General features: G+C 34.7%; 1 protein-coding gene across 2 annotated transcripts; it reads right to left on the bottom strand.

Annotated features, from left to right (window-relative positions):
• Positions 1 to 468: 468 nt before the first annotated feature.
• LOC140961493 (hydroxyproline O-galactosyltransferase GALT3) lies at positions 469 to 15,881 on the bottom strand. 2 transcript variants are annotated; one of them, XR_012172360.1, is made up of 8 exons: positions 14,941 to 15,881; positions 13,859 to 14,094; positions 13,435 to 13,710; positions 4,566 to 4,694; positions 1,461 to 1,637; positions 1,255 to 1,362; positions 842 to 1,126; positions 469 to 767 (listed from the first exon to the last, which is right to left on the bottom strand). XR_012172360.1 is itself a non-coding variant. In XM_073420050.1 (7 exons), the coding sequence occupies exons 1-7, from the start codon at positions 15,686 to 15,688 to the stop codon at positions 917 to 919; spliced, it is 1,884 nt and encodes a 627-aa protein (XP_073276151.1). In that variant the 5' UTR covers positions 15,689 to 15,881; the 3' UTR covers positions 777 to 916. The 2 variants fall into 2 exon arrangements, 1 of the variants encoding a protein (XP_073276151.1); XM_073420050.1 differs by lacking the exon at positions 469 to 767 and having other exon boundaries at positions 777 to 1,126.
• Positions 15,882 to 26,091: the final 10,210 nt, after the last annotated feature.

Below are 26,091 nucleotides of genomic sequence, written 5' to 3'. Positions count from 1 at the left end.
TTGCGGAATAAAATAACCAACAAGAACACAAAGATTTACGTGGTTCACCCAATATAGGCTACGTCCACGGAGCACTGCAACTTTTATAACCGGAAGAAATATTACAACAAGTGTATACACCAATACACTCAATATTTCTCACACTCCCAACCCGAGTATACCGAGAAAATAATTTCTCTAACTCACACAAAGAGAATTCCCGCACTCAAGAAAAAAATACACTCTTTTTTTCTATGCACTCTCTTTTTATCAAAGCTAAAAAGCTTTTGATTTTGGGATACAATAACTGAAGGAATTGAGCTCTATTTATAACTAATTCCCTCCAGCAATTTTCTTAACAAAACCGATGTGGGATGAAAGTTATTTTTAATATTTTAATAAATGTGGGCCCCACCCACATTTATTAAAATCTCACCTAACAGATACATCCTTGGAAATTTATAGATATGTACATTAAACATAAGCAAATATCTTTACTTACATTGCATAATAAAGAGTAAAGTACACATACAGGACATTTCCATCAACAAAATCTGATGAAATCCTAGCAACCACGACAAGTTCACCAACGATGATCTTCATATAGATTAAACTGGCCTACGGCATTTTCTTGCCACAAGTTGATATATATCTTCCAAGAATCAACACCGTTGTCCCAGTACCAAGCCACACTACTCTTTTCTATTCACTTGAAAAACGCATTGCAACTCATGCAATCTTTTTTGGTCACCTATACAGTATCTTTAAGTAAAAAACCCAAGGCATTCCTTTTTGAAAAAAAGAAGATGCGATGATGGTTGAAATATCCAAGACAACACTCATTAATCCAAGTATAAATTACCAAGGTTATATGGTAAAATTCAAGTCACTCTCTAGTCTTGTAATCCATTTACTATTTATTAAATAATTCATGAATTCAGTCTTCACAGCATTCAGGTTTCTGGTCTTTGTGAAGCTTCTCCCACAGGCACAACATCTTTCTTGGATTTTGATAATGAGCTAGAATATAATCTGACTCGCATCCAGCATTGTGAAATCGGTCATCATTTACATACTCAATTTTGTGACCATGCTTTTCAAATTGCTCAACCCATATCCCGACACCAACATCTTCAAGTTTAAATAGCTGCCACATATAAAAATAGATAAAATTTGGAGAGTAGTTGGGAAAAAAAAAACACGAAAAAATTCATGTCACTGGTTCTCAGAGGGGAATTAACAGTGATAGATTTAACTCAAGATTTGAGATCCTACCGTTAGTTCCCTCTTCATGTGACCATAAACTATGAATTTTGCTATGTCCTGGGAAATTATATAACCTGGACCATGAGCCCATGGAGGATACAGAGAATGCGGCCACTCCTACCAAAGAGATCCATCAGCACCACAATTTATAGATGACGTATGTTTAAAGTTAATAGTGTCATAGGGGAGTAAAAAAATTTTCTTTTCGGTGATACCTTGTCACTTATGTACCATTTATTGTCCTTGTCTCTGTGGGGTTCTGAGTCAAAAGATATGCTGCCATACAAGAGTCCATTTGATGGTTTCTCCTTGAGACTTGATAAAACTTCATTTATCCTAACAAAAGCATCGTCATCCGTTTTCATTATAAATTTGGCAGACGATATTTTTGTCTGTTCAATAGAAAACATGAAGCGATCAACAGGGAGAAATAAAGTTTAGTGAATTGTATTCACAAGAAGTATTTCACTTCAAATATAAAACAAACTAACCTACTACATCAAATAATAAGGACTCACTTACTCTCCATATAATCCTAGGACTTGATTTTGCTAATTTATTCAAATAAATTCTCAATCATAGCTAACTTACTAAATTTTCATAACTTAATCAAAATAATCCCCGTCATAGCTAAATTGCGAAGGGTCCTCCTCAAGATAGTGCAAAGAAATCTGTAACTTGATAACTCGAAATAGGCCCTTGGTTGAAACGTCTACCACCTGATGTTTGGTTAGAACAAATGAAGTATGGATCATTCTTTTTCAAGCTTATCTTTTATCAATTGTCAACATCACACCATGCTTAGTTCTACGCACTCATGATGGCAAACTTCTCATCAAGTGAAGACTTACTTGCACCTTTTGTTCTTCTAGAATTCTTTCCAGCCAAAGATCCCCACACAATCTTTGAGTCAGTGATCTAATTCAACTTTTGCACTACTTCTAGCAACGGCATTTTGTTTTCTCCTCCGACAAATGACTTCAACTGTCCCGTTAAATGAACAGTACCCTAAAGTTGACCTTCATCAGTAACTTAACCTGTCCAATTGGCATCTGTATATACTTAAATTTCCCTTTTATTCATTTTCCCTGAAGAAGAATTGTTTTCCTGTATTCTCTTCAGATTACTAAGATCGTCCAAGCTTCATATCAACTTTTATTGGAATGTTCAATGGTTATCTACACTCGTCCCAATGTTTTGCAAGAGATCTTTGATGTACTTTCATTGAGACACTACAATACCATCCTTCGACCTGCTACTTCCATTCTAGAAAATGCCTCCACTGGCCCAAATCATTAACCTCAAACTCCTTGGCTATACTTTAATCTGCTCACCAAATGTGTGTTTGTTGGATGTTGTCCAACTCAGAAAGATTACAAATGTTACAAGACAAAACAGCTGAAAACGAAAGAGGACTCTACTCTGTCACATAGTCCTGACTTTGAACATAGACGAAATCAACCAATAAAAACCTGTGCAGCCTATCAGGTAATTCTCCATCTCCTTCAACTATTCACGTAGAATTTAATGATCTTGAAATTCAACAGCTAATATCAAAATTTATTTCATATGACAAGTTGTCTTCTTTTATTGCTTTCACTTCACAATCCAATGCAAAAATTCCTAAAAATGAACATGAGGCTCTTCAAATTCCAAAGTGAAAGGAAGAAATCCTTGAGGAGATGAGAGCTCTTGAGAAGAACGAGACTTGAAGTGTCATGACACTACGAACTGCAAAGACAAATGTGGGTTGCAAATGGATTGATACAACTCTGATGGGTCGTTGGAGATATACAAGGCAAAACTTGTAGCCAAAAGCTTCAAGCAAACATATGGAATTGATTGTGAATCTACATTTACACCTATTGCGAATTCAAATCAACGTATGTTCTATTGTTGCAGCAAACCTAGAGTGGGAACTACAACAACTTGACATAGAGAATGTCTCTTTGAATGGAAATATGGCTGAAGAAGTATACATGAAAATTCCACCTCGATTTCATTCAGAAAGTGAGAAAGGAAAAGTTTACAAACTTGAGAAATATTTATATGCCTTGAAATAGTCTCCAAGTGCATGTTTCATCAGATTTACTCATTCGGCTAGGATACACTTAGGAAAGGTTGATCATCCTATATTCGTCGATGATGAGAAGTTGGAATGAGGGTCATCCTCGTCATGTATGTAGAGTACATTCTTGTCGCTAGTGATGACATAGTTGAGAATGATAAACTCAAGAAAAATAAAATTGACAGAAGAATATGAAGTCAAAGATCTAGGATTCTTGAGATACTTTCTCAGTGTGGAGATACCTATTAATTAAAGAGGGTAGTTTCATCCCTTAAAACACTCTTCGTTTACGACATGAAACTGGAAAATTGAGTTGTAAGCCTGTACGAACACCTCTAGAAAAAAAATTGGGCAAGCAGGACGTTGGAAGGTACCAATGTCTGGTTGGTAAGCTACTAGTTCCTCACTCGACCTACATATGTTGCATGTGTTGTAGGTTAACACAAGCATTCACCCACATAGAGACATTTAGAAGCTGTGAAATATATTTTGAGATATCTAAAGGGAAATCTAGGAAGAGAATTTGTGTTCAAGCAAGGTGATAACAGAAGCATCGAAAGATGTGTTGATGGGAGTGAAGGTTACAAATCAACTTCTGGATATTGCTCCAAATTGAGGAGAAACGAGAAAGAAATCGTTGTGGTAAGGAGTAGTGCTAAGGCTAAATTTTGTGCCATTGTTCAAGGAATGTGTTAACTTATTTGGCTGGAAAGGTTAATGTAAGACTTGAAGATTATTATCAGCACACCTATCAAATCGTATAGCAATAGCAAATCTGTCATTAGCATCATGAACGATTCAATCCAACATGATAGGATGAACATTCAAAGGATAGACCAAAGCTTCGTTGAGAACAAAATAGAAGAAGGAGTGCTATATCTCTACTCATGCACAAGAAATTGACGTCTTGACCAAGAATCTGTTAAACCCAAGTATTGGAAGTCTTCTTAGCAAGCTTGGAATGCAAAATATCTATTTGTAAGCTTGATGGAGAATGTTGAAAATTTAGTAAATAATCTAGAAGATATGATGGGGGTGTGTGTGTGTTCAATTTCCTTTAATGACTAATTAGTATAGGAACAATTATTAGGATAATATTATAGAATCAATTAGAAATTTAAATTCTTTATTATGTTACGTGTATACAGGCTGTAAAAATTCAGCAGAAATGCAAACAAGTTTCTCACAAATATTCTTGTTTCAGTTGCACACATTTCCTCTTTATTATCTTTAGGTAATATAAAAGGCGTACCCCAAGGATGCAAATCGCGATGGTTTTATAAGTGAGAAGGCTATAATAGTCAACGAAAGGCATCAACTGGATATCTTTGTATGCTTGTGCTTCCTTCCATAGCTTGAAGTTCACTTCTTTATTCACATGCTGCAATTTTACATCAAAATAAAAAGAATACAATTACAAAAGAAAAAGACAAATGATCTTTAGATACATTTATAATCTATATACATACACACAGTTGCCCTTCATATGGTCGTTTGCCTCTTTCGATTTTGAAATGGCAATAATGTCATCTTATAATTTCCTCTTTCTATTTGAAATGACAGGTAATGTTGTTAGTTATAAACCCAAGAGGTGTTTCATCCCAAAAAGCTTGACTATTGGGTAGTGTACCTCATTGGTTTATTAGCCACTTTTTATTAGGTTTAACATTCGAAGTAAGACAATTGTAACATCGCCGACCCTTTAAGAAGCTGACGTCCGCACCTTTCATTATTCAGTGTATGCATCATGCACCTTAATCCAGCCTATAATATGTCTTTTTTTTGGCATAATTATCGTCACTGATCCAATGGTAGTTTTTTTCTAGATTGCCCCTTCCACTATGACGTCTCTCAAGAAGAGCACCAATGTTAGGTTATAAAACCAAGAGGTGTTCCATCCCAAAAGACTTGCTTATTGGGTGGTGTAACCTCATTGGTATATAAGTCAATATTTATTAGTTTTAATATTCGATGCGGGACAATTGTAACATAAAGAGTCAAGAGAAGGCTGGATCAATGGGCTGAACATATTAAATATTCCATCTTATTTTAAACAATTTTGTTGTTCGTTCGTTGTCTCTTAAATATCAATAGCATGTTCACTTAGCTTATTTAGCTTAAAAATGCACATCTTACATCATTTTTTATTCGATTTGTATAGTTTCATGAATTTAAAGTATCATTTTATTTAAATTTGAATATATTCATATTATATTATTTACTTCACTCAGTTTTTGTAATCAAAGTATCGTGTCTTTGAAAGTTGAATATATTCATAATTTTTTGTTCAAGTGTACAACTACAAATCATAATGTTACTTCATAGCATATTATTTATTTTGTTGTAGTTAATCAATATCATATCCATTGTTTGCTCAACAATTCGACTACCATATATGTTATGCTCCATTCATACTTTTCTTCAACCAAAACCATTGCGACATTGCATTTTAAAATTTAGTAGAAAATAACAAGTCATGAAATAAAAGTCACAGCAACTCAAAAGTCACAATATCATTAAGAAACTAAAAAAAAATCAGTTAACCTTCTAAATAATGTAAATAGAGCAAAAATTTGGAGATCCATGCTTTTCTTTTACATTGCCAAATGATTTTAAATGTAAATCAGTTGATATTTTGGCTATATTTTGAAATAACTTTAGAGTTACTCAAATCATTTACACGTGAATATAATTGGATTCAGGCATGACCTGTTTCACAACAAAGTATCAAATTTGTTGCTCAAACTATTAAGATCGGTAAAAGACGTAAATTAATAAATAGATAATTAAAAAAATGACAAAGAAGGTTACATCATAAACATATGAGAAATGATAAATATAAAAGTTGGTAAAAATATAACTAAATAGTCAAACCATAAATATATAAGAAATTTAAAAATCCAATGACTTTATACCTTACTGTAAAAAATTTATCTTATTGTTTACTTCTCGAATTGGTTATGGATCTATGTTGATGATTATGATAGTAGTTTACTTGAATAATATAACTGATTTAATAAATTCTAAAAAAACAATAATTAACAACAATATAAAAACAGTGGTATTAAATAAGTTTGAAGATATAATAAATTTATAAATTATTTAAACTACTAGTCATGGAAACTTGGAAACTTTTTCGATGTTACATTTCAAAATTGACAATATAAAGTATGTAACTGATAATAAGATTTAGTTGAGAAGTATCTAGTTTAAATTATATAATTTTAGTGACAAAAACTAGAATGCGTAAACCCCATGCATGATCGGATTAATTTATTTATTTAGTTAATAATTCAAGCAATGCATGCTATGTGTTAATTTATTTTAAAATATATATATATTTATTTTATTATGCAATTTTATACTTAAGATGTTTTCACGAGTTTTAGTTTTTCAGATTAATATTTGATATTGAACCGGGAAATGAGATCGAAGACGATTAAGATGTTAAAAATTTAAGTTATATTTTTATTATAAGTCAAGAAAATAGTATTTTAAAGTATTTATAAATTTTAGCATTTTCGGGCTAAATTTAATTTATCGAGTGAAATAGAAACATTAAGCATTTTAATTAACAAAATTCAAAAATAAGGGATTTAAATACGTCCACTCGAAATAAATATTTTAATAATTATTTTATGACTTAATTAATTAAACTAGATAGTATTTACTTATGGGTAGAATTTAAAATTTCTAAGACCCTTAATTAAAAATTTGGAAGGCTAAATAAATAATCACCTAAGCTTGGATTTTTTTTCAATTTTCTATATCAGCAAGCTTAAGCCATCTATCACACAACATTCCTTGATTCACCTACTCACTTTTAGAGCCATAAAACGTATCAAACCGTCTCTATTGGGCCTCCGTTTTCCCACGCGTTCGTTTGTCGATTATTCGTGCGTTTTAAAGCAAAGGCATATCTAAACCTTTCTTTTACGCATCGATCATGTTATATATTGTATTTTGATATAAAATATGCATGAAAACTCATTGGTTTAATTATATATATGTTAGAACTCGTGTGAAGACCCGAAATCTTGCAACGGGAAGACCTATATATGTCATAGGAAATTTCAGCTCATTCTTTTTGGCCCAACATTTTTCTTGTTCCCTGCAATCATAATCTTGGAAATTTGAATAATCATTTTTCTCTCATTATTGACCTTTTATCACCATTGTTAAAGACTAAATTAAACCACAACAAATCAGCCATTAAACTACCTATATTAAAAGAAAAATAATGATAATTAAGAGGAAGTTAATGATCATTAATAAGCATTTTAAATATGAGGTTAATGGCCATGAATAGGTGTCATTAAGAGGATGTCNCGTTTTTCTTTTAAACCAAGCATGCAACATATCTTTTAAATGTCAATGTTAAATCATAAAAATCCATAAACATTTAAAAATCAACGTTTTAACATATAAAAATCATTAAAAGCCATAAACGTTTTAAAATCAACATTTTAACATAATAAACATTTAAAATAACCTTTTGACATTTAAATCATAAACCTTTAAAATAACAATTTTAACATATAAAAATCCTTAAAACGTTTATTATTTGTCAAACCATTTTCAAAAATCAGCGACATTCTTAGAGTAATAAGAGCTTACCATTGTAGCTGATTTTCCAACCCTATATAAAGAGGACCGAAGTGGTAGTAATCTCACCTCTCCTACTTCAAAATCCTTCCCCGTAGCTACAGAAATTCGAAATATAGCTGCTGGAAAGCAGGCCAAATTCGAAGCATTGCGACAGCCGAGTTCGAAGCTTTGCAGCGACCTTGTTCGAACGGAGTTCTTTTAGCACGTCCTTCTAGCGTTTTAATCCAAACGAAATCAAGTAAGTGGGCTTTTGCTATGTATTTCTTTGTAACTTAAACTTTGTATAAGTATTTCATGACATGCTTGTATGTATGTCAAACCATTTTCAAAAAAATGCTATTATGTATTTCATAAAATCTCGATCGATGTACGATATATTCCTTCTATTTCCGATGTTCTTTGATTCTGCTGAGTTCATTCAAAAATTCCGATAAGTGTTGTTTGATACATCTTATTCTGTGGTGCACTGTTATGATTCGAGTGGGATATGGAACGACGATTGTAAATTATATGGCCCCCATCAGTGGGTATAAAACTGTGTTTCAGCCCCCATCAGTGGGTATAAAACTGTGTTTTGGCCTCACCCCTTAGAGGACTAACATATTGGGGACAATTTGACCATGGATAACGAGATGAATAACAGTGTTTTCGTTTGTTCTGATTCGTTCTGTTCTGAATGTCTGATAATCTCTGTTTCGCATTTCGATTCTGATTCTGATCTGATATGATATACTACGTTTTGAAAATCAGTTTGCAATATGGGTTTTAAATTATATTTATATGTACTTGTGGTAATCGATCGGCCCCCACTTGCTGAGTGTTTCCCAAAACACTCACCCCTTACATCTCTCTCCAGATAAGAACGAAGATCAAGTAGACGACGATGAATAAGACATGCTTCGGGGTTGGTGATGAAGTTTCGAGATATGAAGATTTCTCGCTTGAGTTCTTCCTAAGTTTTGATTCAAGTTGTACAATGCTTCCGCACATTTTATTTCGTTTTGGAATTTATCGCTGTAAGACAAGATTATTTTGAGTTAATGATGAAATAGACTGGTTTTTGGTTTATACTGTACTACGAGGCTTGTTGTTTTCAATTGTGTGGTTGTAAAACAACGCCGGTGTCGACTAACCCCGGTCTCGGGGCGTGACAACTCGATTAAAACTCGTTTCGATACATATTACGCATGAACTTCTTCTTTTTCTCGAGTTTTTAATCGTCGTTTTCACTGGACCGATCCTATGGCTTGCTGCTATGTATGTTTATGTTTTAGGAGGTGTTTATATGTCGTTAAGTAGGAAGTCGAGAAGCTGCAAGTGCAGCAAGGGACGAAACAGCGCACGGCCACGCATATGGGTGGTCGCGACTTTGTGTGGTGTCAGGTTGGTTGTTGGCTGGACCAGGGTGTGTAGCTAGGGTCTAGGCGGGGTCTTAGGGTCCCGAGGTAGGCCTGGTAATGGTTGGTTAGGGTCTGGTTGGATGGAAATAACTGCTGGAGCCGTAAGTTACAAGCTTGCACGCATGGGGTGTTGTTCGCAACTTACGGCTGCTGTTTTGGGTTGTTTAAGGGCTGGTGCATGTGTATGGGCTGGAACGGGGTCGTACGTTATGTCTAAGGGTCGAGTCTAGGGCTTGTTTTGGGATTGGTTTGAGTTAGAATCGATAGGAAGTCGTACGGAACGCAGTAAGTGCTATAGCGTCACTCTTGGGGTAGCTTGTGTCTATTTGGTTTGTTTTGCATGGTACGGGATTCGGGCATGGTTCGAGTGTAATATCCCAACATTTTCTTGTGTCATTGTTTATGGTGTTATTTTATGGTTCGTTGTTTAGATTTGATGGTTATTGGTTATTGGTTATTGGTTATGGATATGTTTATTGGGATGATTAAATATGGTTATTGTTTTGGTATTATGTTCATAGTTGGTGATGATTATGGAAATGAATGGGTAGAATAGAAAGTTGATCTTGAGCCAAATAGGAAATAGAAGTGCAGAAACGGCATAAAAAATGTGGTAGCAGTTGTGATTTTTAGTATAATGTTTTGTATATTGATCCAATTGATGTGAGGCCACTTCCAATAGAAAGATAAGATATAAGACTATAATTTTCATGTTTTGAGTTTTGTTCAAATCATTATGAAAGACGAGCCAAAATTGGCTCGAAGTGTGTCGTGTGTATCGTTGTTCCTGCACTGACACATGTTGGGAGAATGAGCATAACTTTTTACTCAGACCTTCAAATGACATGAGGCCAATTGAAGATGCAAGACAAGGCATAGGGCTACAACTTTCATGTTTACCACTTTGGCTAATTCGGAAGAAAAAATACAGTTTTGGCCCTTGGACAGTGGGTACACGGACCCCTACACGGGGTCCGGGTCTTGCCATGCAAAATGTGTGATTTCCAGTGTGTACACGGACCCATACACGGAGGGGGGCACGGGGTCCGTGTCTATGGCATAGAAAACACGTTTTTGGTTGTTTTGAAGGCTTATTTATGGATTAATATAGATGTTTCTACCCATTTCCTTCCATTTTTTTCCTTCTCCATCGGTTCTTGCTTTTCTTTCTCCAAGTTTCTCTCCAATATTTCTTTACTTCAAATCAAGTATTTAAGTGAAGTTCTTAAGTCAAGCTCCTCTAAGGTAAGAACTTTTATATTCTTGGAGTTGGAAGGGTTTGAAGTAAGGAAGGATTAAGTTGAATTGTTGATTTCTTGGATTAATGTTGATAATTGTTGGTTATTATTGTGTTTATTGATGTAGGAATTCAATCAAGGTTACATTAGCAACCATTGTGCTTGTGGTTGTAAGTAGAAACTTCTCCTTGTGCTCACATGATGAATATATGTATATAAGCCATGTTTATTGATAATTAGCTCCTTTCATTGGTATATAATTGATCTATATATTGTTATATGTTCACTGTTCAAGCCTTTCCATTGAATTCATTGATCAAGGAGCTAATACACCATTATGCCTACCAAGTGTTTGTATAAATGCCTCAATGAGATTTTCTATGATTAAAGCCAAGGAATGATAGTAATTCATGCATGTCATTGGCCAATCACATGATTATGAGTATCTCTCACAGTTTTGATATATTTATATATCAAAGAGATACTATCCACAGGTCACAGACTATCACTTCCTTTCCTTTAATTCATGCCATGAAATACCATTTATATTGCTTTGTTATCTATTGATCATTGAAGATGGTATTATTCATTGTTTATTGTCATTGATTCATTGTTCATTGTCATTGCTATAGCCATGTTCCAAGTCAAGCCCATGTATATGTATTTGTTATGCACAGCTTTCTGCATACTGAGTTATATCTCATTCCAGTTAATGTCATGTGATGCAGGTAATAAAAAAGATTGAAGCGGATTGTTCGAGGTAGGAGAAGTCATATAAAAGGCAATGGGAAAGATTTTGTTTGTTCATGTCACTTTTATTTTGATTATGGTGAACATGAGAAGTTTAATTAATCATGTATTTTGCTAAAATGAATTATGGGGTGAATGATGTTGATTTTTGGTTTTCTTTTGGATGATACAAAAGTTAATGTTTATGTAAACTAATTTTGAAAATTTTATGATGTTAAATGGGATTTTGTTCTTTCCCTTTTCAATGTTAAGGCTTCCGCATATGATATTTCTTTTAAATGTTTTTGTCATGGGAGTGGGTTGTTTCATCGAGGCTGGTCTATGGCCTTGGGCAGTAGGTTAGGATGTATTTCATGTATGGGTCGAGTCCCGAGTCAATTGGTACGTCCTAAGTAGTTCTATTTAATACAGGAGTCGTATGTGTCAAAATGCACCTTAGAAGCTGTTTTGGGTATAAATTTTAGTATGTTAGGGCGGGCAGCAAGTCCGAGGACGATCTAACGAGGTTTATGATGTTTGTGAGAATGTATGACGTGCAAAATAATTATTTTTGAGGTATGTGATTTGTCTTGTGTCCAAATTATGTTACGGGTTTGGAAGCCGGAGAATATGTCTGAGGACCCTCCAACCTCTTCGGAGGAATCATGTTATGTTGGGCAGCGGACATCCGGTCCAAGGGATATGGTGATCTCTGCCGGCCCAGTACTGTGACTTAGTTTGATCAAACGATTAATGTAAATGGGCCACTTGCATTCAACAGAGCTCTACGCAAAATGATTTACGATTATGATGATTATGACGAGCACGAAAATATGATATTATGGAAATTTTTATGCAGGAAAGTCGCGTTATACATATTTATGCTTATATTATTCTATATACGAGCTATGTTTAAATTGCATAGATTTTTATCATGTATTACTTGTTATTCACGGTTTATGCATGTTGAGTCATTAGGCTCACTAGACTTGATCGATGCAGATGATGTAGTTGAGGAGACGAGAGGCGGTGACCAGTGAGCAGGCTCGGACTAGTGGCAATGCAAACCCGAGGACCTTGTAGTTTATGGGATTTTAATTATGCACGTTTAAAACTATTTTCTCAAATTTTATTGCACGGGTTTTAGTGATTAGTAAGTTGGGACTTTTTTGTTAGATTTTTTTAAATTATGATGGATGTTTTAAATTAAGAATTTTATAGTTTTGGTATTTAAATAATATTATGCGTGGTGACCGTTATTTATTTTACGAGTTATATTTATGATAAATTATTTAATAAGAAAATTAAAAATTTTCCGCAAATATTAAAATAGTACTATTTTAAGACACGGTTCGTCACAATAATTAACATGAAATTTTATTTCACAATTATCGTAAAAGTTTCCTCTATTTATATATATAATTTCAACAACTAATCATAATCCTACAAGAATATAAACAAAATAATACAACAAAGACAAACATTTGTTTTCTTAATTTATATAACTCTTCATGTGTATTCATGTGCAGGCATTTGTTTCTTGCTAGTGTATGAAAAAAGCAATATCCAATTTTTATATGTCACGGGCATTTAGAAGGGTCAATAAAAAATAAAGAGATGCAAAAATTGCACATGCAGGTACATTATCAGAGACATGGTTTTTCAGCAAAATATTCAATATCTCCGAGAATTCGAGAGAATTACTCGAATTCTTTGTTCCATATTATTTTTAGCTACATTCAATTACATAAATGAAGATGAAAAACCATCTTTCCCAATATTTTCCACAATCTTGTATGGACTCGAGAATCAATCACAAAACCATTGAATTGTATTATACCTAGCAGTAGTACATAATTTACTCGACTAATCAATCACAAGCATTGTGTGAGCATAAAAAATTTATGCAAGTATTTTTAGTACCCAAATTAAAATTAATTTTGGAAAAAAAACATATTTTTCCACTAAATTTAAAGGTAAAAGATTTGTTCCTACATAATTTTTAGTTGGAAGAGTTTATGACAAATTTTGTTTTACCAAATTTTTATCTAAACCCTCCCCTTGAACATATAATAGCGTCATTTGATGTAAGTAATAGATTTTGCGTGATTAAATCAAGTCATCCCAGTTGAAGTGATTGACTTACAAGTCCAATGAAGAAGCGGACAGCCACATCCCCAGACTGTATGGAATCATATTTCATCCAGGTTCTTCTTATGGCCATACGCCTCTCAAAGTTAATCCCAGCAGAGAAAACCCCAATTAGAAGTGCAAGCCTTTTATTAGAGAGTGATGGGGCTCTGAGGTTTTGAGCATCAGCCAAATCTACATCTTCAGTAACAGGAAGACCTTTTGCTAGGAGAGACATAATGGTCAAGCCACCATTCACACTGACTCTATTAACTAACCAGGGTTCGAGATTCTACAATTGCATAATAATAATCATTAGTAATTCGTATATAGCAAGAGAGTGATGGCAAACCAATCAAGGAAACCAATCTAGGGTGCTCTTAATTATTACATAGCCCAAGCGGTTGCTACCAACATTTTGAAATGCCAAAAAAACTTACATCTCGATGTGCAAATGATGTTTCATGCCTTCCATTCACTGTCATGTGAAATCCCTCGGCGCCAACCCACAATGAGGCTGTAAAGGGGTTACCTTCAACAAAGTGGAGGGCAGTGCTTGCGCTCACAGTCCCTCCAGAAACATTAGCAAATTTTCTGTATGTAGGGTGACTGGCATTTAAACTTTCCTCTGCAGTTCTTTGGCCAATTTGAATGTTGCACTTGATCAGTCCATCGACTGGAAAATACACACCAATGAAGGTTAAATTGACAAAAGAATTAGTGTTCTTTGGCCGATTTGAATGTTGCACTTGATCAGTCCATCAAGGAAAATACACACCAATGAAGATTAAATTGACAAAAGAATTAGTGTCAAATTTCAAGAAATAATTTCAAATCTCAACACTTATATGGAGGTTCTAAAGAAGCTGACTTTATGCATGAATCATGCCATGCAAAGGAAACAGATTAAATTATTAACCAGAGCGGATCCTACTGAGCAAAGGATGCATTGTTATGACTTATGCAAAAGACTCTACCATTATCCACTTTTGGCATGGTCACTTTGCGGCTAATATCAAGTGTCAAAGCCAACAAAACCACCAAGTGCAAATACATGAAATCTAACTCAGATGCTTATCAACTTTAATTTAATGTGGTCACTCATCAGCTGATAAATAACGTCAAAGCCAACAAAAATCACCAGGTGGAACCACATGAAACCCATCTTCCACGTTACGTTATGTACTTAATCAAGAAAAGGGCAATTCAATCCCAGTACAAAGCGTCCTTACGTTTACAATCAACTCTAGGACCACTAGAAAAATTAATTTGTCAGTGACCATATTTTAACAAAGCGTTGCTAATCTTTAAAGGCTAGAAACAGTATGTTCATTTGTCAGAAATCAAATCTATAACGTTGATCTATCTTACAGTCCACAGTAAGGTGACTAGTGCTAAGCAAGATAGAAACAGAAATGACAACAGAAGATAAACGAAAACTGAAGGATAAATATTTATCGCATTTCTTTTAATTATCTATGTATCTGTATTTTCACATTGTAATTATCTCCCAAATGAGTACCTCTTAAAACACCAGACATACGATGGTCAGGACACCTCTCCTCCATGCCCCACCCAGATTCTTTAGTCCACGTATTCTGAATAGTAAAAGGCTCTTTTGTCAAGTTCTCCCCAGGTAAAAAGACCTTGTATTGCAATACAATTGGGCGTTTCAGCTCTCGTTGGCCTATAAGTTCAATTTGAAAACTGTCTTTCTCAGAATTTGGGATCCCAATAAGAGTGATAGAAGAGTCCTCAAGTAGACCACAAGGGATCTCAAGTTCATTATTAGATGCTTTGACAAAGTAAGGGCAGTCTTCAATTTCATTTGCAGTAATGTCACCAAGCCTTAAAGCCTTGTCTTTCTCAATCATGGGCAGTAAATCTTTCCATATAGCGAGAGCCTCTTTAATCCCTTGAGCTGTTTCAGGCAATGCATCTGATCGTGTAAATAAAAATCTCATCTTCCTCCACACTAGCAAGGCATCAGACTCTTCGTCTGTCACATTCTCGCTCAAACTGTATAAATCACTCAGCCCTTGAAGATGTATCAGCTGGGGTTTTTTCTGAACAACCCGTAGCCTTTCTTTCTTTGCCAAAGATAAACTATCATCGCCATCTGAATTACCCTCTTCGGGTGGATGGGGGTTGAAAAATTCATACGCAGAAGACTGCTTCCTGGGAGATTCGGGTTTTCCAATAAAACTGTAGCTGAGCACCAAAATGAAAGCTAGGCCCACAATCAATAAACCACCGGTCCATTTCTTCATCCCTTAATGATTCTCTACCCACTACCCATCTATAAGATCTTCTTCAAAGAACATTTTCGCAAGATTCACGAGGAACCGGCCGATACAGCTCCCTCCTCAAAAGATCAAAGAAAAGTGGGTCGCTCTTCTTGCGCACGTTGGTCTCGCACGTTTGACTTTGGATAATTATGTTTCGCGCACACATATATTACTAGGCAGGGCAGATCATTTATATATTTTATTAAGAGAAACTAAACATAAGGTTTTATTTAATAATTTAATTTTTTTGTTAATGTGTAATAGATAACTAAATATGAATTAAAAAATAATTATTGTTTTTTTCATAATTAATTGATATAGTTAACAATAAATACTTCAAGTTTTTAAGGTATTAATCAAAATTAATCGTGTCAATTATAAATGATAAAGAAACAAAAATTGAGAAATAATTTATGCCAATGTTAAATATGGGTAAAGTGAAGTGTGTATTGTGATCTATTAAAAAAAATGAGATAAATAGGTTTATTTATGTGTGATATGTTTGGGTATAAGAGTTTGTAAACTTTGGCAATTCAATTTTATTGGAGTTGTACGTGCATATTGTAATATATAAAAGGTTTATTGCTCCTATTTAAAAATTGATTTAGCTAACCAGAGAAAATACCTTAAATATTATTAGTTTTTTGTTAAAGTCATATGTATTATGATTATAGTGATTTTTTTATTTTTTTTATATATTTCTAGTTATACGGTTATTATTTCAAGTTAAAATTGTGCCTAAGAAAGTAAAAAACAGGAAAGAAGAAGGAAATTATAGAAGTAAAAACAGTTAGGAAAAAGATTTAGTAGGGGTTAAAGTGGAAGAAGTTTAATAATATGCCTTAAATTGAAAACACAATATATTAAGATCGTGGAAGAAGTTTGTGGAGGCAAAAATTGAAATGTCCTTTACTTTTAACTTTAAAAATGTAAATAAATACTAAAAAAAAAATTTTATAAACATTTTCTTCCATCCTCAAAACCCTCCAACATTAAAATAATATTTAAAAACTCAATTACATAAAAATTCATAAATAGTCAACAACAAAATCGTACTTCAATTTTAAAATAATCCAACTAATAAACTTCAAAATAAAGCATAAAATCTTTAAATAAATAATCCTCAAAATCTTTTACTTCAAACTTTAAATCTTAATCTAGTGAGAAAAATAAATTCTCTCGGGAGTGTACTGCCGGACCCGATTCACTCAAGCCTCAGCACCTCCCTCAAAATATCATCGCATGGGAACATCCAAACCTAGTGAGTCTAATGACTCAGCATGTTCTAAACATACATAACAAATAATACAGATACAGGTACATGCAGCTATAAAATAATCTTTTAAGAAAATAAATTGACATAAAAACTCGTAATCATATATCATATCATAAATCATTAATTCATAAAGATTTTCATCATCATATATCATTTTTGGGTAAAATTTGATCCTTGAAAGTGACTAGTTGTAATCGTATCATCATGTGGTTGACTGATCAGTCTTAGCTCACCATTGTACATGGGGGCGAGCCGACAGTAACTTTCGTCACTGGGTCCTCAGCCAAAAGTGGAAATACGATCGTCGGGCTCCTTCTGGGGCCTTCTCCCTCACGATATCCCCAATCATATCATATCATATCATATCATATCATATCATATCATATCATATCATGTTTGTCACAGTCAATTCACATACTTCAAAATATTTTTTTCCTTTTTATTAGTACAATATCGTATCCTTCGTAAAATAGCATTTATCGGGAAAAATCGAACAGTTTTAGCATATATCGTAAAATTCCATATTATCATAATAAACGTTTTAAAATATCATTTAGCATGTATTATGATTCTTCGGGACACTGCCAGACCTTTCGTACTACACGGGACGCAAAATGATCATTTTACCCCTGAACTCCAAAATTCTTGATTTTCATTTTTTCTTACTTTTATTGACTCGAGCCTATCCCAAATCACCATATAAGTTTAAATTTGACTTTTAACATTTTTCTTAGATGTAAACCCGAGCATTTCGATTTAATTACTTAATAACTAAAGGACCTAGAACAACAGTCCCCCAAACCCGATCCTTTGCATGGCTTGCGCGGCTTTCATGCTTGCGCCTACCCGTCTCCTCGCTCCAGGTACCATACCAACCAACCAAGACCATGACTTAGCCCTCTTATGACCCATGAACGTGGCCCTACAACAGCTAATAGCCGTACAATCAATTTTTCGTTCACCTTATTGCCCTACCTTGTCCAGCCCTTAAACATGCACCTAAGGACCCTTAAACATGTTTAAAAATGTCCTTTCCCATAGCCCTACCATGGCAGCCCCTTTGTGCATCGTAAGCAAGAGTTTTAAAAGATGAAAACTCTAGTTTTGTTCATGTTGTGCCATAAAAGCGAAAATATACAAAGTGTATCATGTTTTCGTGCAATCATGTATCAAAACATATAATATGTTGTGAAAGATGATTGAAAGAAGATTAAGGCGTGCCTTTGCATATTTTACGCACGAAAAACGATTTGCGATACAAGGAACATTGGTGGAGAAAAGACCCTTTTCTGAATTCCCTACAAATCACGTGAGAAGCTTTCGAAATTTGTGTATGTTCGTGTGTGTGCTAGTGGAGAAAGAATCCTAGGGCTTTTGAAGAAGTGGGCATGGGTTTGGGTGTAAAAGATTTTAGGGCTTGTTTTGTTATATAAAATAAATTATACAAGTTTAGGCTCATTAATCATAGTATAATAGTCCCATTAGGCTCATTAGATAGTAATTAAAATATTTTGTTTAGAATACTTCTCGAAAATATGAACCGAGTTCCCAAAAAGTCTCTATTTTCATCAAAAATCGAATATCAGTTTAAAATATGACTCGGCGCGTAAAAACACCTCAAAAGCATCATTTTTTTCAAAATACCATTTAAATTATACCATATATTATATAATTAAACATAATCATTTAATAAAATATTTTTCCCATTCGTGGTCCCCAGTCTCCGTTACTCGATCGCGTCTCGAATAACCTTTAAAACACAATTTTATGTATTCTAATATAAAACTACATTTTTAACCATGTAAACATACCTACCATATTCAATAAAAATTAAAATGATTTAATTAGTCATTTTGGACCTTGTATAAACACTATATATTCTAAATTCGTTCCTAATCGATTCAGCCACCTAAAAATAATAACAAAGTAGCTTGAGCTTGAGACTAGCATCTGTGATGTTGTGTACTGTGTTTTATGGTAAGGGCATAGAGATGTCAAATCATGCAAATAGGTAATCATATGATGAATACCGAAAAACCCTCCCTCGGACTTTCCAAGCGGTTATCATCCATCGAGAGACAAAGTCTGTGGTTATGATTGTACATCATTAGTCCTAACGACCGAGAACAACACTGAGGCTCTACATACTAGGATTGTGCTTTGACTCGTTTACTGACTCCGCGAGGAGCACAAGGTGGCAAGGTTGGGCGCAAATGCGACATGTGTAGGAGCTAGTGCATTGTAGTTGGGAATTCACTGCTCACCTATGAGTGTAGATATCCTATGTGATCTAACGAAAAATTAGTGCATGAAATATCTTGCCAGAGTTAGTGCATTGTAGTTGAGAATTCAGCGCTCACCTATGGGTGTAGATATCCTATGTGATCTAACGAAATAGTAGTGCATGAAATATCTGGCCACATTAGGGACAAGAGTTCTCTAGTTGTGCAAACGATGACACTATAAATATTTCATGAATATGTCACATAGCTATCGAATCTAACATGCAACCCTCAATGAAACAATGGTTGCAGATTCAATCGGGATATATGAGATGAATGAATNATCGAATCTAACATGCAACCCTCAATGAAACAATGGTTGCAGATTCGATCGGGATATATGAGATGAATGAATCGTATTGTACCTTAATCATAATCGACTGGTTCTTGCAGGCATTATCAGTGATATCTAGGTAATCATGGGGTTATGCTACTAGACGCTCTTACCATGATTCAATGGATGTAATCAGAAAAATGATTTCTGATGTTCTCATGATCAAATGTTGACACATAGAATGGGGCAAATTGGGGTAAGCCCGAATAAATGACAATGTCCTGAATCACAGAGTTTTGAAGCAACGGCTAGCTGTATCACTAAACCATTGAGGGTCACACAAGTACTAGATCATTTGTTCCCGTTGAGACATTAAATTCAAAGAGTTGAATTTATAACAAATTACGATATAATCAATTCAAGGAGTTGAATTTATGATAACTAAAATTTGGAGAGAATAAATTCAAGGAGTTGAATTTAGGAAAAATCGAGAGTTTAAAATATCCGTTGAGAGTAAATTCAAAGATCATTTGTTATCATTGAAACAATAAATTCAAAGAGTTGAATTTATAACAACATAATGAGATCAACAGTCATAGTCCGTGATGGTACTTTCTCATAAATTTGGTGACGATGTACAAGTGGATTTTTTTGAGAAGCTTAGCGAAACAAAGAGATTAAATGAAACGTCTGCTTATTCGTTTTACTTAACTTGTACTAGAAATTTTTTTTTTTCAAACCTCACATAGCATCGGCCGAACCATACATACTAGCATAAAATATTTTTGATACCATTTTAAAAGTATAGCTCATATTATAACCTCTCAAAAACTTCTTAAAACATAAATAAAAAGTCGTAAAATATTTTTAACATCACTTAAAATCATAAATCATAAACTAGTGCGGAAAACTAGCGTCGGTCCTCGGGTTATGTGCACCTTCAGTCCAGTCAAATCAACCACCAAGACCTCCATAATCATAATCATCATAATCATCTGCATCAATCACACCTAGTGAGTCTAAAGACACAACACGTCATATCCTTGATAACAAGTAATACGTAATCCAGTTCACATACAACAGTGAAAAATATTTGTACTTAAAATATCGTTTTCATGAAGATGCATAAGTTTTAAACAAAAAGTTTTTCATGATGCATAAACTTTAAATAAAAACATTTTCATAATGATGCATCCTCTTTAAACATAAACTTTTTCATATCAACATAAACATATTCATATTCATATTCATATCCATATCCATATTCGTATCCATATTCATATTCATGTTCGTATATGTTGAATTCAGATCGTGATTGTGACGCGTATTCTTAATCTTAATGGGCGATGGATCCATCTAGAAAAAACCACAGTACTGGTNTTAATGGGCGATGGATCCATCTAGAAAAAACCACAGTACTGGGCGGGGGGTTTACCAGCAACACTCTCACCGGTCAACTGGGCCCTGGCCTACGTATTAACATATTCGTATTCGTATCCGTATCCGAGGAAACACGATCGTTGGGCTCCCACTGGGACCATAACCCTCACGATATCTCCAACATGTAGTAGTCACAATCCCTTCACATCCTTCAACATGTCGTATTTCCATCACTTAACAAAAATATGCATATAATATCGTTTTTCTTTTAAACCAAGCATGCAACATATCTTTTAAATGTCAATGTTAAATCATAAAAATCCATAAACATTTAAAAATCAACGTTTTAACATACAAAAATCATTAAAAGCCATAAACGTTTTAAAATCAACATTTTAACATAATAAACATTTAAAATAACCTTTTGACATTTAAATCATAAACCTTTAAAATAACAATTTTGACATATAAAAATCCTTAAACATTTAAAACAGACATATTAACATATAAAAATTCATAAACATCCATAATCATTGAAAATAATCATATTAGCATATAAAACAGCATTCAGGACACTGCCATGACGATTACTAATTTCTAGGTGTGAAAAGACCGTTTTACCCCTAAACGTAAAATTTCACGTTTTTGACATTTTCTTAATTCCATTGACTCTAACATGTCCCAAATAATTATTTAAGCCTACATGAATTTTCTCATATTTTTATTTAGCTTAAATTGAGGTCTTTTAATTTAATCTTTAAATAAGACGTATCTCTGCGTTTTAATCCCGAATTAAACCAAACCTTAATATAAAATTCCCAAATTCAAAACTTAGACTTTTAATAATTATTTAAGCTTAAAACTAATTTTACATAATTTTATGAAGCCTAAAACTATGCGTTTTAATTAACTCGTTAATTAGCGTTTCGTGCGGCGATTAAATCTCGAATAAATCCAAAACTCAATATTTTGATCCCAAACTTTTAACATAAACTTTTTATGATTTATTCTACTCTTCCAAGTCATGAGCCACACCCGTGGACCCATGGATTCAATTTTTGTTCTAAAATTCGAAATATTGACCACTAATCAAAACCACCGAGCCATCTCCCAATTTACTCGAGCCGTGCCCGAGCCACCTTGAGCCAAATCCTAGCCAACCCACCTAGGGACCCTAATGACCAAGCCAAACCCAAATAACAAGCACCTCAGTCGCTCAAACCCTCCTGGATAGCAGCACCAAATACTGATGTGTGTGGGCGTGTGTTTCCCTTGATAAATAAGACTCCCACCTAGTCTAGGACCCTTCCAGCCCTTAACCACTTGACCCCTCATGACCCTAACCTTCCATGGACCATGCCCAGACCAGCCCAATCCCCTGGACCAGCGCACAACCACCTGAACCTTGACAGCAACCTCACGCATACTTGCTGCCAAGAGCTTCTACCTCTCGTTTTCTGTGTTTGGCTCTAGCCCCATCAAGCCACCCTGCACCAACTCATGACCAGCCCCTCTAGGGACCCTCCTGCACCCTTAGAACCCATAGGACTCAGCTCCAAGCTTGAAAACCGAAGCCCCATTTCAGCACAAGCATGGCCGAGAAACCCACCTAGACTAGGACTCCATGTTTTCTTGCTTAGCCAATTGACCACCGAACCAGGCCTTGAACCAACCCCTTGTGCCCCTTCTTAGGACCCTAAGGACCTAACCTATACCAGCCCAGACCCCCTGGCCGAGCCCACAAGCCCTGCACCAGCTGCTGAACCTGTGTTGTTCTCTCCTTGAAGCTCACGGGTTGGAGTCCTACCTTGCTAGGACTCCTTCCCAGCCTCTTGTCAAGCTAGGACTCTTCACTGACCCCTCATGTGACTCTACCCCAGCCCTTGTCCAACCGAAACCCAAGCCAAGCAACAAGTTCACAAAGCCGAACACTTAGACACAAAAACGTGCAACTTGGTCCAGCTTGTTTCTATTTTGATTGCAGTGTTTTTCGTGTGTTCTAAGGTCCCTAAACTCGCTTAAAACTTGCCCCTTAACCTCCTAATTCATGGCAGCCCCATTAACAACATGAAAACATGATTTTGGAACCACAATTCAAGAGTTTAATACACATGTAAGCATAGTTACGAAAATATCAAGTTGTGTGCCTGANATTCAAGAGTTTAATACACATGTAAGCATAGTTACGAAAATATCAAATTGTGTGCCTGGTTTTCTTTCAAAACATGTTCAAATAAATATTATAGTGTGATAGATGGTTGAAAGAAAGAAATATGGCGTGCCTTTGCGTATTTTACGCACGAAAACGAAGCGACGATGCGAAGAACGGCGACGTACACCTTGGCCGAATTTTCCCTTGAACTAACAAAGCTTTTTCCCTTGATTTTGAAACTTTTTCTTGTTATAATTTTGTGTGTGCCGTGAGTTGTGTTTGAGGGGAGAGTTTGAAAGATTTGGGGTAGGGGAGGCGTGAGTTTATGATTAGATTAGAGGTAATTTTGAGTTTAAATAATATTTAAACACTAAAAAAAAGGTTTAGGTCCATTAGAAAAATTAATTAAGCCCAATAGTATTCAATAAAAATACTAAAAATTATTTTATTTAGAAAAGTTTGTGAATTTATTAGCCGGGTTGTCAAAACATTTGAATTTTTGTTGAAAAACCAATACCGATAAAATTTACGTCCCGACGTGTAAAATCACCACAAAACTCCTTATTTTCAAAAATATGAAAAAGCTTCAACCACATTTTAAATAATTAAAAAAATTATTTAATAAAAATATTTTCCATTTTCCAGCCCTCGGTCTCCGTTCCTTGATCGCAACTTGAATATCTTTTAAAAAAATACATTTTTTTATGCACTCATTTAGAAAAATATAATTTAAACATGTAAATATGCACAACATAATTAATTCATGCAATTAAAATATTTAATTAAAATACAAGAGAATTTAATAATTGCATGCATGTGGTTTGCGTGGACCTTTAAATTTTCGGGGCGTTACATTAAAGTTTATGGGTAATTGGCTCTTGGGCAAGTGGGAGATTTTTAGAATAGATGTCCTGTAAGCCAACGGTTGGATAAGAAATTTATTGAGTTAGTTGTAATAAACAGTCTTTATTTTAATATAATTTATATTTTATAGTTTCGTTTTACTTTAAATGTATACTCATGCTAAAAAATCATAGATAAAAACATTGATTATACTTTAACAAAAATGAATCGTACTTCGATCTTGAAATTCATTTGTAAATACTATATATTCTAAATTTGTTCTTAATTGATTCAGCAGCCTTAAAACAAGGATAAAGCCGCTTGAGCTTGAAACTAGCATTTGTGATGTTGTGTACAGTGTTATGATAAGGGCACAGAGATGCCCAATCATGCAGATGGGTAATCATATGATGATTATACTGAACAACCCTCCCTCGAACTTTTCAAGCGGTTATCATTCCCCGACATCAACTTAATAGCAAACTCCACCTCTCGCTCGGGTGTAATGCTACAAAAACATCGTCAAGGAACACATCCTGAAAGTCCCTGACAACCTCCACGTCATCGATCGATCGACTGCCATTGTCGGGTACAAAGATAATACCACCAAAAAAACCTTGGCAGCCCCTTCGAATAAGCTTCTTTGCACGCATGGAAGATATGATGTGTGATATCTGTCTGTTCTGCACAGCCTCGAAAATAAATGATTTTTCATTGGGTGGTCTAATAGATACAGACTTCTGCGGGAAATCGATAGCAGCTCCATTCAGCGATAGCCAATCCATGCCCAAAATAATATCGAACTGGGGCATATGCAGTACAATAAGATCCGCCCGTACATTATTTTTCTACAAACTGAGCTCCACATCCTTCACCATGTTCGTAGACATCATATGCTCGCCCGAAGGCACTGTAACTCTGAATTCCAATTATACATCCTCCGGTAAGATGCCCAATCGTTTTATGAAGGACTCAGATATGAAGGAATGTGTGGCTCCTGAATCTAGCAAAATATAGGTAGCTACGCCTGCTATAAAGATCCTCCCTGCGTGAACCATCATACCAAATGAAAATCAAAGCCATAAAAATTCGAAAATTATCTATCATCTAGGCCCTTCTAGTTTCAAAATTACAATTCAGCCCCTCAAATTTGAATTTACATAAATCTCCCTTCATCTTTTGAAAATTTACAATTGCCCCCCCATAAATTCTGAAAATTTTCAATTTAGCCCCTAAATTCTAAGATTCTTAAATTTCAGCCATTAAAATTTCAAATTTATTTCAATTAGTTCCCTAAACTTTTGAATTATAGCAATTAACCCCAAATAATTTTCAAAAAATTGCATTTTAGTCCCTAAGTTCATCAATTCTCTAAAATTCAACCCCTAACCATAAAATTCGAAACTTAACCTTCAAAATGATGTAAAAATTCGAAACATGCATCCCAAGACTATCAAATTCAATTCTCCTCATTTTAATCATAGCATACATGCTTATTAATTCAAACAGTAAAGCAATATAAAATGCTTAGATAGCTGGAATGCCTGTAATAATCGTAGTGTCTGGCTCCGCCTGCTTAGCATAAGCCCTTCAAGTCACAGGCTGCTTCAGCTTTGGGCATTCTTTAGCTTTATACATGTCTCCTCCGCATTTGAAGCACTTGTAGGTACCCCACACGCACTTGCCAAAGTGATGGCGATTGCTTTCCTAACAGAGCAGCTTCTCGTCAATCTTCGGGGCAACTACTCTCTGTGGCTGTCCCTGTGGTTTCTGTTGTCCTGGCCGCTTCTGTGGTCCTGAATACGGATTTTTGCTCTGTTGTTACTTCTGCTGTGGAGGGGGCCTGTTCTTCTGCATCTCCCTCTCAATATCTTTCAGTGATTGCTCAGCTCTAAAGGCCCTTGTTACATCATCGTTATAATTCGTCGGGTCTCCCAACACACATCCCGACGTACAGTAGGCATGAGACCATCCAGAATGTGTCTGTAGAGCCTAAAATCAGTACACGTAAATCCCATGCATTTATTTAATTGTTAAATTATTTATTCAAATTTAAATGGATTTTTAGCGATGCATGATTTATTTAAATGCATTATTTTAAATTATTCATGTTTATTTGATGCACGTTAAATATTTTCTCGAGTTTTATGTTTCAGGCGATTATTCGATGCGGGGTCG

The sequence above is a fragment of the Primulina huaijiensis genome, chromosome 16 (assembly GCF_012295235.1).
Source record: "Primulina huaijiensis isolate GDHJ02 chromosome 16, ASM1229523v2, whole genome shotgun sequence".
In the NCBI taxonomy this organism is placed as follows: Eukaryota; Viridiplantae; Streptophyta; class Magnoliopsida; order Lamiales; family Gesneriaceae; genus Primulina; species Primulina huaijiensis.
The sequence above is the reverse complement of the archived record's forward strand: the minus strand, read 5'-3'. Positions and strand labels throughout refer to the sequence as shown.